Consider the following 15,308-nt stretch of genomic DNA (forward strand, 5'->3'; position numbering starts at 1 on the left):
CAATAAAAAATAAAAAAGGGTTCTGCAGCGGTCCCCATAGGACAGTTGTCACAACTTCCGCCGAAGTTGGTCCCTCTCCTTGTTCCGTCGGCGTTCGAAGTCACCGACTTTCTAGTCATCGCTGACCCTCTTTTCATTTTCCTTTGGTTTTGTCTTGTCTTGTATTACACCTGGTTCCAATCCCATTCATTACATGTTGTGTATTTAACCCTCTGTTCCCCCTCATGTCTTGTCGATGATTGTTTGTTTGTAAGCGTTGTGTAAGATATGTTCTGGTGTGTGACGGGTTTTGTACCCACTTGTATTATTTTGTATATTTTGGTTGTCTGAGTTTTTGAGCGCTTATTAAACTGCTCCGTTTATACCAAGTTCGATCTCCTGCGTCTGACTTTCCTGCCACCAACACACACCCCTTTACAACAGTGGTATTCAAAGTCGGGGTCGCAGGGAATTGCAGTGGGGTCGCCAATTATTATTATGATTTTTAATTGTATTTTTAGGAGCAAAAAAATAAGAGTACAGATTATTGTATTGGACAATATACAAAGTGTTTGAGAAAGATTATTTGAAAAAAAATTTTTTTATTGGTAAATATATTTATTGGTTTCTTTCCATTTTGATAAGAGATGAAAATACAATGAATTGAAGGTTGTTTTTTTTAATGTAAAAATCTACATTTACAGATTTTAATGTTGTGTCATTAGATTTGGGCAACAAATTTGGTCCCCAGAAATTCTGGTGTAAATAAATGGTGTCCCCACTGCCATAGTTTCATTGTGGGTTCCTCTGTGTAAAGGGTTCTACATGGAACTCAAAAGGTGTTCTTCACAGCTAAGGAACACCTTTTTTTCTAAGAGTGTAACTGTAACCTTAGCAAATAGTTGCTTTTCAACAGATAGTTTGTTGATACTATGACGCTCTACAGATGGACTATCCGGAACATCCAAATGAAGTGTGAATGAGTACGGTATCTCACTAGACTGCTGAAGTACAGACGACCTGCAGGCTCTGGTACACTCTCAGGAACAGACGACATCCTGCAGACAACACAAACAGGAAAAATATATCGCTAATTCAGTAGTGCGTCATAAAATGTATATCTGAGAACAGTGTGTATCACTGTGACGTGAGAGGTGTAGTATAGTGTTTGTATGGGCGTTTCTAACCTCCCTCAGAATTGATGTTGGGCACGCCGTGAAGAACCACACAAAGGAGGAAGAGAGGAGAGGGATCCATGTTCATAACTCCCCTCAGCAGGCTGCTGAACATCCACACATACCTAGAGAGAGAGGGGAGGAGAAGGAGACTGTCTGTCAAGTGATTGACCTCCCAAATCAATCAAGGGTGTGCCACAGGGTTCAATTCTCGGGCCGACTCTCTTTTCTGTATACATCAATGATGTTGCTCTTGCTGCTGGTGATTCTCTGATCCACCTCTACGCAGACGACACCATTCTGTATACTTCTGGCCCCTCCTTGGACACTGTGTTAACTAACCTCCAGGCGAGATTCAATGCCATACAACTCTCCTTCCGTGGCCTCCAACTGCTCTTAAACGCAAGTAAAACTAAATGCATGCTATTCAATCGATCACTGCCTGCACCTGCTCGTCCGTCCTGGACGGCTCTGACTTAGAATACGTGGACAACTACAAATAACTGGGTGTCTGGTTAGACTGTAAACTCTCCTTCCAGACTCACATTAAGCATCTCCAATCCAAAATTACATCTAGAATCGGCTTCCTATATCGCAACAAAGCATCCTTCACTCATGCTGCCAAACATACCCTTGTAAAACTGACCATCCTACCGATCCTCGACTTCGATGATGTCATCTATAAAATAGCCTCCAACACTCAACTCAACAAACTGGATGCAGTCATCTATAAAATAGCCTCCAACTCTCTACTCCACAAACTGGATGCAGTCTATCACAGTGCCATCCGTTTTGTCACCAAAGCCCCATACACTACCCACCATTGCGACCTGTACGCTCTCGTTGGTTGGCCCACGCTTCATACTCGTCGCCAAACCCACTGGCTACAGGTTATCTACAAGTCTCTGCTAGGTAAAGCCCCGCCTTATCTCAGCTCACTGGTCATCATAGCAGCACCCACTCGTAGCACGCGCTCCAGCAGGTATAGCTCACTGGTCACCCCCAAAGCCAATTCCTCCTTTGGTCGTCTTTCCTTCCAGTTCTCTGCTACCCATGACTGGAACAAATTGCAAAAATCACTGAAGCTGGAGACTCACATCTCCCTCACTAGCTTTAAGCACCAGCTGTCAGAGCAGCTTACAGATCACTGCACCTGTACATAGCCCATCTGTAAACAGCCCATCTTTCTACCTACCTCATCCCCATACCTGGTATTTATTAATTTTTCTCCTTTGCACCCCAGTATCTCTACCTGCACATTAATCTTCTGCCGATCTACCATTCCAGTGTTTAATTGCTATATTGTAATTACTTCACCACCATGGCCTATTTATTTCCTTAACTTACCTCATTTGCACTCACTGTATATAGACTTTTTGTTTTCTTTTGTTCTACTGTATTATTGACTGTATGTTTTGTTTATTCCATGTGTAACTCTGTGTTGTTGTATGTGTTGAATTGCTATGCTTTATCTTTGCCAGGTCGCAGTTGCAAATGAGAACTTGTTCTCAACTAGCCTACCTGGTTAAATAAAGGTGAAATAATTTATTTTAATTTTTTTTAATTGACCTCCCAAGTCTGACACCTGACCTCTGTGATATCAGGTAAAATTTCAGAACAAGGAAGCCCTCAGCCAGAAGGCCACATCTGAAGCTCACTGATGACCAGACAGTTGATCTTTGAACTATATTGATCTGTTGTGCAGAGGAGCTTCTGTGAACTTGATGTTAACCAATCAAATTTGCTTTGTGTGGGGTGGTTTCTTACCGTTTCTGCGAGGGATTCATCAGGGAAGATACTTTGTTGTTGTAGAACCTTCTCATGGCAAAGTGGTCTAGACCCAGGTCTGCACTGAGGAGGACATACACATTCAGTTTAGAGCCAGGTCTGCACTGAGGAGGACATACACATTCAGTTTAGATCCAGGTCTGCACTGAGGAGGACATACACATTCAGTTTAGAGCCAGGTCTGCACTGAGGACATACACATTCAGTTTAGAGCCAGGTCTGCACTGAGGAGGACATACACATTCAGTTTAGATCCAGGTCTGCACTGAGGAGGACATACACATTCAGTTTAGATCCAGGTCTGCACTGAGGAGGACATACACATTCAGTTTAGAGCCAGGTCTGCACTGAGGAGGACATACACATTCAGTTTAGAGCCAGGTCTGCACTGAGGAGGACATACACATTCAGTTTAGATCCATGTCTGCACTGAGGAGGACATACACATTCAGTTTAGAGCCAGGTCTGCACTGAGGAGGACATACACATTCAGTTTAGATCCAGGTCTGCACTGAGGAGGACATACACATTCAGTTTAGAGCCAGGTCTGCACTGAGGAGGACATACACATTCAGTTTAGAGCCGGGTCTGCACTGAGGAGGACATACACATTCAGTTTAGATCCAGGTCTGCACTGAGGAGGACATACACATTCAGTTTAGATCCAGGTCTGCACTGAGGAGGACATACACATTCAGTTTAGAGCCAGGTCTGCACTGAGGAGGACATACACATTCAGTTTAGAGCCAGGTCTGCACTGAGGAGGACATACACATTCAGTTTAGATCCAGGTCTGCACTGAGGAGGACATACACATTCAGTTTAGATCCAGGTCTGCACTAAGGAGGACATACACATTCAGTTTAGATCCAGGTCTGCACTGAGGAGGACATACACATTCAGTTTAGACCCAGGTCTGCACTGAGGAGGACATACACATTCAGTTTAGATCCAGGTCTGCACTGAGGAGGACATACACATTCAGTTTAGAGCCAGGTCTGCACTGAGGAGGACATACACATTCAGTTTAGAGCCAGGTCTGCACTGAGGAGGACATACACATTCAGTTTAGATCCAGGTCTGCACTGAGGAGGACATACACATTCAGTTTAGATCCAGGTCTGCACTGAGGAGGACATACACATTCAGTTTAGAGCCAGGTCTGCACTGAGGAGGACATACACATTCAGTCTAGACCCAGGTCTGCACTGAGGAGGACATGCACATTCAGTCTAGACCCAGGTCTGCACTGAGGAGGACATAATCCTTCTGTTCACCTGATTTAGAATTCCTCACAATCAAATGTAGACCGCATTATCTACCAAGAGAATTCTCTTCGATTATAATCACAGCCGTATATATCCCCCCCCAAGCAGACACATCGATGGCTCTGAACGAACTTTATTTAACTCTCTGCAAACTGGAAACGATTTATCCGGAGGCTGCATTCATTGTAGCTGGGGATTTTAACAAGGCTAATCTGAAAACAAGACTCCCTAAATTTTATCAGCATATTGATTGCGCAACCAGGGGTGGAAAGACCCTGGATCATTGTTACTCTAACTTCCGCGACGCATATAAGGCCCTGCCCCGCCCCCTTTCGGAAAAGCTGACCACGACTCCATTTTGTTGATCCCTGCCTACAGACAGAAACTAAAACAAGAAGCTCCCACGCTGAGGTCTGTCCAACGCTGGTCCGACCAAGCTGACTCCACACTCCAAGACTGCTTCCATCACGTGGACTGGGAGATGTTTCGTATTGCGTCAGACAACAACATTGACGAATACGCTGATACGGTGTGCGAGTTCATTAGAACGTGCGTTGAAGATGTCGTTCCCATAGCAACGATTAAAACATTCCCTAACCAGAAACCGTGGATTGATGGCAGCATTCGTGTGAAACTGAAGGCACGAACCACTGCTTTTAATCAGGGCAAGGTGTCTGGTAACATGACTGAATACAAACAGTGCAGCTATTCCCTCCGCAAGGCTATCAAACAAGCTAAGCGCCAGTACAGAGACAAAGTAGAATCTCAATTCAACGGCTCAGACACAAGAGGTATGTGGCAGGGTCTACAATCAATCACGGACTACAGGAAGAAACCCAGCCCAGTCACGGACCAGGATGTCTTGCTCCCAGGCAGACTAAATAACTTTTTGCCCGCTTTGAGGACAATACAGTGCCACTGACACGGCCTGCAACGGAATCATGCGGTCTCTCCTTCACTGCAGCCGAAGTGAGTAAGACATTTAAACGTGTTAACCCTCGCAAGGCTGCAGGCCCAGACGGCATCCCCAGCCGCGCCCTCAGAGCATGCGCAGACCAGCTGGCCGGTGTGTTTACGGACATATTCAACCAATCCCTATACCAGTCTGCTGTTCCCACATGCTTCAAGAGGGCCACCATTGTTCCTGTTCCCAAGAAAGCTAAGGTAACTGAGCTAAACGACTACCGCCCCGTAGCACTCACATCCGTCATCATGAAGTGCTTTGAGAGACTAGTCAAGGACCATATCACCTCCACCCTACCTGACACCCTTGACCCACTCCAATTTGCTTACCGCCCAAATAGGTCCACAGACGATGCAATCTCAACCACACTGCACACTGCCCTAACCCATCTGGACAAGAGGAATACCTATGTGAGAATGCTGTTCATCGACTACAGCTCGGCATTCAACACCATAGTACCCTCCAAGCTCGTCATCAAGCTCGAGACCCTGGGTCTCGACCCCGCCCTGTGCAACTGGGTACTGGACTTCCTGACGGGCCGCCCCCAGGTGGTGAGGGTAGGCAACAACATCTCCTCCCCGCTGATCCTCAACACTGGGGCCCCACAAGGGTGCGTTCTGAGCCCCTCCTGTACTCCCTGTTCACCCACGACTGCGTGGCCATGCACGCCTCCAACTCAATCATCAAGTTTGCGGACGACACAACAGTGGTAGGCTTGATTACCAACAACGACGAGACGGCCTACAGGGAGGAGGTGAGGGCCCTCGGAGTGTGGTGTCAGGAAAATAACCTCACACTCAACGTCAACAAAACTAAGGAGATGATTGTGGACTTCAGGAAACAGCAGAGGGAACACCCCCATCCACATCGATGGAACAGTAGTGGAGAGGGTAGCAAGTTTTAAGTTCCTCGGCATACACATCACAGACAAACTGAATTGGTCCACTCACACAGACAGCATCGTGAGGAAGGCGCAGCAGCGCCTCTTCAACCTCAGGAGGCTGAAGAAATTCGGCTTGTCACCAAAAGCACTCACAAACTTCTACAGATGCTCAATCGAGAGCATCCTGGCGGGCTGTATCACCGCCTGGTATGGCAACTGCACCGCCCTCAACCGTAAGGCTCTCCAGAGGGTAGTGAGGTCTGCACAACGCATCACCGGGGGCAAACTACCTGCCCTCCAGGACACCTACACCACCCGATGCTACAGGAAGGCCATAAAGATCATCAAGGACATCAACCACCCGAGCCACTGCCTGTTCACCCCGCTGTCATCCAGAAGGCGAGGTCAGTACAGGTGCATCAAAGCTGGGACCGAGAGACTGAAAAACAGCTTCTATCTCAAGGCCATCAGACTGTTAAACAGCCACCACTAACATTGAGTGGCTACTGCCAACACACTGTCAATGACACTGACTCTACTCCAGCCACTTTAATCATTGGAATTGATGGGAAATTATGTAAATATATCACTAGCCACTTTAAACAATGCTACCTTATATAATGTTACTTACCCTACATTGTTCATCTCATATGCATACGTTGATACTGTACTCTATATCATCGACTGCATCCTTATGTAATACATGTATCACTAGCCACTTTAACTATGCCACTTGGTTTACATACTTATCTCATATGTATATACTGTACTCGATATCATCTACTGTATCTTGCCTATGCTGCTCTGTACCATCACTCATTCATATATCCTTATGTACATATTCTTTATCCCCTTACACTGTGTATAAGACAGTAGTTTTTTTTTGGAATTGTTAGTTAGATTACTTGCTCGTTATTACTGCATTGTCGGAACTAGAAGCACAAGCATTTCGCTACACTCGCATTAACATCTGCTAACCATGTGTATGTGACAAATAAAATTTGATTTGATTTGATACACATTCAGTCTAGATCCAGGTCTGCACTGAGGAGGACATACACATTCAGTCTAGATCCAGGTCTGCACTGAGGAGGACATACACATTCAGTCTAGATCTAGGTCTGCACTGAGGAGGACATTCACATTCAGTTTAGATCCAGGTCTGCACTGAGGAGGACATACACATTCAGTCTAGAGCCAGGTCTGCACTGAGGAGGACATACACATTCAGTTTAGATCCAGGTCTGCACTGAGGAGGACATACACATTCAGTTTAGATCCAGGTCTGCACTGAGGAGGACATACACATTCAGTCTAGAGCCAGGTCTGCACTGAGGAGGACATACACATTCAGTCTAGAGCCAGGTCTGCACTGAGGAGGACATACACATTCAGTTTAGAGCCAGGTCTGCACTGAGGAGGACATACACATTCAGTTTAGAGCCAGGTCTGCACTGAGGAGGACATACACATTCAGTCTAGAGCCAGGTCTGCACTGAGGAGGATATACACATTCAGTTTAGAGCCAGGTCTGCACTGAGGAGGACATACACATTCAGTCTAGAGCCAGGTCTGCACTGAGGAGGACATACACATTCAGTCTAGAGCCAGGTCTGCACTGAGGGGGACATACACATTCAGTTTAGACCCAGGTCTGCACTGAGGAGGACATACACATTCAGTTTAGATCCAGGTCTGCACTGAGGAGGACATACACATTCAGTCTAGAGCCAGGTCTGCACTGAGGAGGACATACACATTCAGTTTAGAGCCAGGTCTGCACTGGGGGAGACACACACATTCAGTCTAGATCAGGTCTGCACTGAGGAGGACATACACATTCAGTCTAGAGCCAGGTCTGCACTGAGGAGGACATATACATTCAGTCTAGACCCAGGTCTGCACTGAGGAGGACATACACATTCAGTTTAGAGCCAGGTCTGCACTGAGGAGGACATACACATTCAGTTTAGAGCCAGGTCTGCACTGAGGAGGACATACACATTCAGTTTAGAGCCGGGTCTGCACTGAGGAGGACATACACATTCAGTTTAGATCCAGGTCTGCACTGAGGAGGACATACACATTCAGTCTAGAGCCAGGTCTGCACTGAGGAGGACATACACATTCAGTTTAGATCCAGGTCTGCACTGAGGAGGACATTCACATTCAGTTTAGATCCAGGTCTGCACTGAGGAGGACATACACATTCAGTCTAGAGCCAGGTCTGCACTGAGGAGGACATACACATTCAGTTTAGAGCCAGGTCTGCACTGAGGAGGACATACACATTCAGTTTAGAGCCAGGTCTGCACTGAGGAGGACACACACATTCAGTTTAGAGCCAGGTCTGCACTGAGGAGGACACACACATTCAGTCTAGACCCAGGTCTGCACTGAGGAGGACATACACATTCAGTTTAGAGCCAGGTCTGCACTGAGGAGGACACACACATTCAGTCTAGACCCAGGTCTGCACTGAGGAGGACATACACATTCAGTTTAGACCCAGGTCTGCACTGAGGAGGACATACACATTCAGTCTAGATCCAGGTCTGCACTGAGGAGGACACACACATTCAGTCTAGATCCAGGTCTGCACTGGGGGAGACACACACATTCAGTCTAGATCCCGGTCTGCACTGGGGGAGACACGCACATTCAGTCTAGATCCAGGTCTGCACTGAGGAGGACATACACATTCAGTTTAGACCCAGGTCTGCCCTGAGGAGGACACACACATTCAGTCTAGATCCAGGTCTGCCCTGAGGAGGACATACACATTCAGTCTAGATCCCGGTCTGCACTGGGGGAGACACGCACATTCAGTCTAGATCCAGGTCTGCACTGAGGAGGACACACACATTCAGTTTAGATCCAGGTCTGCACTGAGGAGGACACACACATTCAGTTTAGAGCCAGGTCTGCACTGAGGAGGACATACACATTCAGTTTAGAGCCAGGTCTGCACTGAGGAGGACATACACATTCAGTCTAGATCCAGGTCTGCACTGAGGAGGACACACACATTCAGTTTAGATCCAGGTCTGCCCTGAGGGAGACACACACAGTGCATGAAAAGGCACATTTACAGGTAGAATACTCCAGTGCACGAACATGTATATGTCCGGAAAAGGTTCAGTAAATCCCCAGAAACGACCACAACATCCACCCATTTACCAGGACACGTCTTGAAATTCCAGTTTGACGTCAGTTGCACTACATCTCTTTTCACGTCCGCTCACGTCGCTCCCATAATTGCCAGTAAATAATTGTGCACTTGTTCAGGTTGCACATGCTAAGACTAGTTATTGCTAGCTTGCCTTAGTTTCTTATTATTATCTAATAGTTACTTTACCCTGCCTTTATGTACATATCTACCTCAAATACATTGTACCCCTGCACATTGATCTGGCACCAGTACTCCCTGTGTGTAGCTTAATTATTGTGTATTTTATTTATCCTATATATATTATAAAAATATATATATTCTGCATCGTTGGGAAGGGCTCATGAGCAAGTATTTCACAGTAATGATTTGATTTGACTAGTATATTAAAAACATTTACATTTTTAAATTAATGAATTACAGTGAATTATGAATGCATTACTTTTAATTGTTTGTATTATTAATATCACATCAGGGTTCCTACACCTTTTCAGAAGTAAAATTCAAGCACCCCTATCAAGGTTTTTCCAGCCCCTCACAACATCCCTATACTAAAACATATGTTAGGTCCTTGGGAAATAAAACACACAAATCCACTTAATCACTTGAAGGAAAATTTATTTCAGTAGAGCAGGAGAAAGCGGGTCACAGTATTTGCATTTCGGCTAAGCAGGGCCTAAGCAGGGGGGGCTACCTCAGATAAAGGAATATTCCAAATTCAAAGAATTTCACAGTACTGACAGGAGTCATCCAGTTTGGCCCATAACAAGCCTCCATTGGGGTTCCTGTATTGCTATAGTTTTGAGGGTTGAGGGGTCTGTGGAATCTACTGTAGGTTGCCTTGAAGAAAACTCCCCAGACATGATCCGTGTGGTGTGGCTCGTCAAGGTGCCCTGGTCTCTTTCCAAGCAGCTCTGTAGTTCTTGACAAAGACACACTGGTTTGCCGTTTTGCAGGGCATCCTCTTCATCGCTCATCAGGTCAACATTAACTCCAGTCCAAATGTCTCTCTCATCCTCTGCAGGCATTCTCGACCATGCATGTAGAAGCAAAATACAAGTAGGACAATAGAACACAGTAAACAAATGCATCAGTCTCAAATCGAATCAAATCATATTTGTCACATGCGCCAAATTCAACAGATGTAGATCTTACCATGAAATGCTTACTTACGAGCCCTTAACCAACAATGCAGAGTTTTAAAAAAGTAAGTAAGAAAAATTTGCTAAATAAACTAAAGGAAAAAATAACAATGACAAAGATACGGGTAAGTCAAGGTAATTGAGGTAATATGTACGTACATGTATATCGGGGAAAGTGACTAACAGTATAACTTTAGACCGTCCCTCACCCATACCCGGGCGCGAACCAGGGACCCTCTGCACACATCACCAACAGTCACCCACGAAGCATCGTTACCCATCGCTCCACAAAAGCCGCGGCCCTTGCAGAGCAAGGGGAACCACTACTTCAAGGTCTCAGAGCAAGTGACGTCACCGAGTGACATCACTAACCAAGTGACGTCACTAACCCGTCACTAACCAAGTGACGTCACTAACCCGCACCACCACTAACTAGCTAGCTATTTCACATCCGTTACATATGCATACAGTAGATAATAAACTAATAAACAGAGTAGCAGCAGCATATGTAAAGAGGATGAAGGAATGTGAATGCATGTGTGTGTGGTATCAATATGCATGTGTGTGTGGTATCAATATGCATGTGTGTGTGGTATCAATATGCATGTGTGTGTGGTATCAATATGCATGTGTGTCGGTCCCTTTCCGGCGCCAACAGAGATGGCCGCCTCGTTTTGCGTTCCTAGGAAACTATGCAGTATTTTGTTTTTTTTATGTGTTATTTCTTACATTGTTACCCCAGGAAATCTGAAGTTTTATTACATACAGTCGGGAGGAACTATTGGATATAAGAGCAACATCAACTTACCAACATTATGACCAGGAATACGACTTTCCTGAAGCGGGTCCTCTGTTTGGTCCACCACCCAGGACAATGGATCGGATCCCAGCTGGCGAGCCAAAACAACAGCGCCGTAGAAGGGGCAGACAGAGCGGTCTTCTGGTCAGGCTCCGTAGACGGGCACATCGCGCACCGCTCCCGAGCTTACTACTCGCCAATGTCCAGTCTCTTGACAACAAGGTAGACTAAATCCGAGCAAGCGTTGCCTTCCAGAGAGACATCAGAGATTGTAGTGTTCGTTGTTTCACGGAAACATGGCTCACTCGGGATACATCAGAGTCGGTACAGCCACCTGGCTGGCAAGACACATATTCCGACACCACAGCAGTGAACCAATACACTCCTGTATTGTATACAGACACCATACTGCACTCCTTTCTCTAGTCTAGCTATATCCATACACATACGCACACACACACACACACGCATGCACACACACGCACACACACACACACTGGGGTAGAGATAGGGAAGCTGACACAGAGGCAGGAGGAATGTTATCATCATTTAACAATCACTACAGAGAGTCAGATGACAAGCACGGGGGAACACACACACACCCCCACAAAAACCCACACACTCACTCCCAAAAAGCATGCACACACTGGAAATAAACACTTCCCCTTTCCTGCAATTGTTCTTCCCATCTTGTGACCCTTCCATTATCTCTCAGTAACATTACTGACACTCTAAAGTGAACTGAGGAGGACACACAGGGTTGCGTCTCAAATGGTGCCCTATTATTCCTCCTATAGTGCACTACTTTTCACCAAGGCCCATAGGGCTCTGATCAGAAGTAGTGCACTATGTAGGGCAGGGATGATTAACTCCAGTCCTCAGGGACCACACATTTTCTTCATCCTTAGCAAAGCATAGCTGATTCTTCTAATTGCATTGTAAACTGAAGATCATGATTAGTTGATTATTGGAGTCAGGTGTGTTAGCTGGGGCTTTGGCAAAAGTGTGACACCAATCAGACACCCCCGAGGACTGGAGTTACCCATCCCTGATGTAGGGAATAGGGTGCCATTTTGGGACACAAACATTAAAGTCAACTCTGGTCCTAGGAGGACACACAGCCTCACACATATGTCAGAGGACAGAACTACAAACAGAAAGCAACTCAGATGATATACTGTAGATATGTATCAGATAATGACAGGAAGTATTGCACAACAATATTTCATCACAGCAGAAAATCGTCTGTTGATATTGAACTAACGATTCCAAAGGCTCTATAGATGATTGGTTTGAAGGGAATCTGTGGAAGCCATGAGTTGTGCTTGTTTTGTCAGCCAGCAGTGGCCTGTCTCGGTGTCTCTGATGTAAGTAAGTGTTTGTTGCTGCTCTGTCTTCTGGTGACAAAGCCACATTTTTCTTGTGGGATTTATAAAGTGTATTTAATATTATATGATAGCTACAGTGCCTTCAGAAAGCATTCAAAACCCTTGACTTTTTCTATATTTTGTTGTGTTACAGGCTGGATTTAAAATGGATTAAATGTAGATTTATTTTGTTACTGGCCTACACACAATACCCCATAATGTTAATGTGGAATTGTTTTACAAATTACGTAAAAATGAAAATCTGAAATGTCTTAAGTCAATAAGTACTCAACCCCTTTGTTATTGGAAGCCTAAATAAGTTCAGGAATAAAAATCTGCATAACAAGTCACATAATAAGTTGCATGGACTGTGTGTGTGTGCAATAAGTGTTTAACATGAATTTGAATGACTACCTCATCTGTGTACCCCACACATACATTTAACTCTAAGGTCCCTCAGTCGAGCAGCAAATTTCAAACACAGATTCAACCACAAAAACCAGAGAGGTTTTTTAATGCCTCGCAAAGAAGGGCACCTATTGGTAGATGGGGGCATCTCCTTGAACTCGGCATGGCCTAGCGACTAGGTTGATGCCATTTGTTTCCCTTTCTGTGATGATTTAAGCCTGCACATTTTGGGATTTCAGCCCTATTTGATGGTAAAGTTCATACTTCCCCTTTAGGATATGAAGGGGACCATTCAATCTTTTCATGTTGATATCTGTAGAGGTACAGATGACCCTGAACACGTGGCAAAAGGAATTTAGAAAATTGCCTGCACAGAAGCAGAGTTAGAGCATAAAGCCGTTTTATCCTTAGGGAGAATCTCATATGTTTCAGACTACATGATGCGCGCAGCTAGAATAACTCTGTGGCTTATCCACCCCAAACTCCCCCCCCGATGAGCCCATCAAAAATGGCGTGTCTCTGTGTGACGCAGAGGCCACAATTTGTCCAAAGCATCATTAAATCACTACTAGTCAGGCTTCATTCCGGGCTTACTATTTGCTCGGTTGGTACGGTCAGACCAAGCGAGCTATGGTCAAGTGGGGCATCTCCTTGAACTCGCTAGAGACTAGGTTGATGCCATTTGTTTCCCTTTCTGTGATGATTTAATTAACCACTTAAGGATCCACCCCTTTTTTAAAATTTTCGCCTAAAATTACATACCCAAATATAACTGCCTGTAGCTCAGGCCCTGAAGCAAGGACATGCATATTATTGGTACCATTTGAAAGGAAACACTTTGAAGTTTGTGGAAATGTGAAAGCAATGCAGGAGAATATAACACAATAGGTCTAATAATCTAAAACAGAAGGCCAAATATACACTGGAGTTCCTTACTAAGATGACATTGAATGTTCCTGAGTGGCCTGGGTAAAGTTTTGACATAAATCGGCTTGAAAATCAAATTATCTGTCTAGCAATGATCAACAACCAACTTGACAGAGTTTGAATAACCTTTAAAAGAACAATATGCAAATATTGTACAATCCAGGTGTACAAAGCACTTAGAGTCATACCCAGAAAAATGTACATCTTTAATCGCTGCCAAAAGTGATTCTAACATGTATTGATTTAGGGGTGTGAATACTTATGTCAATTATATATTTCAGGATTTCATTTTCAATAAGTTTGCAAAAATGTCTAAAAGCATGTCTTCACTTTATCATTTTGGAATATTGTGTGTAGACGGGTGAGAAAACAATCAATTGAATACATTTTGAATTCAGGCTGTAACACAACAATGTGGAATAAGCCAAAGGGTATGAATACTCTATGAAGGCATTGTACATACCTACATGTTATGTAGGCATCTACAGTATATTCTATATGTATGTAGGCATGGCGCCGACAGACACAGTCGCCTGTTTCTAGCTCCTAGCCAACTTGGCAGAATTTGGATTTTGTTGTTGTTATTTCTTGCATTATTTGCTCAGAACGTTTCTAGTACTATTACCTACAGCCAAAAATATCTTTGGAACATTAGATTGGCAGTCACTCACCAGAAATTGGACCAGAAATTCTTTGGTTAAAGTCACTGTTTTGTACATTCCTCCACAAGCCGACACAGAGACGACGGCTCTCAAGGAACTACACTTGACTTTACGCAAACTGGAAACTGCATATCCTGAGGCTATATTTATTGTAGCTGGGGACTTTAATAAAGGAAATCTGAGGAAAACACTCCCAAAATTCTATCAACACATCTCCTTTGCTACTCGCTGCAGGAACATTTTTAACCATTGCCACTCTCCCTTCCGGGATGGCTACAAGGCCCTCCATCTGACCACACCTCCATCCTGCTCCTCCCCGCCAATAAACAGAAACTAAAGCCGGAAGCACCCGGGGTAATGACTGTTCAACGTTGGTCTCACCAATTGGAATCTGTTTCAAGATTGTTTTGATCACGTGGACTGGGATATGTTTTGGGGTCGCCTCTGGGAATAATATCGAAGTATACAGTGACTTGATGACTGTTTCATGTCTAGTCCTGCTCATCCCCTCCGGCGTGCCATCATCGCCAGAATACTAACCACCGGTCCTGGGAATCATCATTACACACACCTGGCACTCATCGTTATGATTCACACCTGGACCTCATTACCTCCCCTTTATAGGTTTTACCTGCACCTGCTACTTGACTCACGGCGTCATCATTACAGACTGAGTTCATCAGGAAGTGCATGGGGAACGTTGTTCTTACTGTGACAATTAAAACTCAGTCCAAACTTAATTGCAGCATTTGTGCAAAAATGAAAAAGCGAACCATC

The 15,308-nt window shown here is 44.8% G+C and overlaps 1 protein-coding gene across 3 annotated transcripts in view; it reads right to left on the reverse strand.

Moving 5' to 3' along the window:
- The window catches only part of LOC112251324 (tensin-3), a 97,268-nt gene that overhangs the window by 71,105 nt on the left and 10,855 nt on the right, over positions 1-15,308 (reverse strand). For all 3 annotated transcript variants that reach the window (XM_042322330.1, XM_042322329.1, XM_042322328.1), the window contains exons 6-8: positions 2,922-3,005; positions 1,167-1,279; positions 977-1,037 (exon numbers count right to left, since the gene is read on the reverse strand). In XM_042322330.1, coding sequence (XP_042178264.1) covers positions 977-1,037; positions 1,167-1,279; positions 2,922-3,005 — 258 coding nt within the window. The remainder of the gene's footprint in view (positions 1-976; positions 1,038-1,166; positions 1,280-2,921; positions 3,006-15,308) is intronic.

Source organism: Oncorhynchus tshawytscha, linkage group LG05 (assembly GCF_018296145.1).
Source record: "Oncorhynchus tshawytscha isolate Ot180627B linkage group LG05, Otsh_v2.0, whole genome shotgun sequence".
NCBI classification, from domain to species: domain Eukaryota; kingdom Metazoa; phylum Chordata; class Actinopteri; order Salmoniformes; family Salmonidae; genus Oncorhynchus; species Oncorhynchus tshawytscha.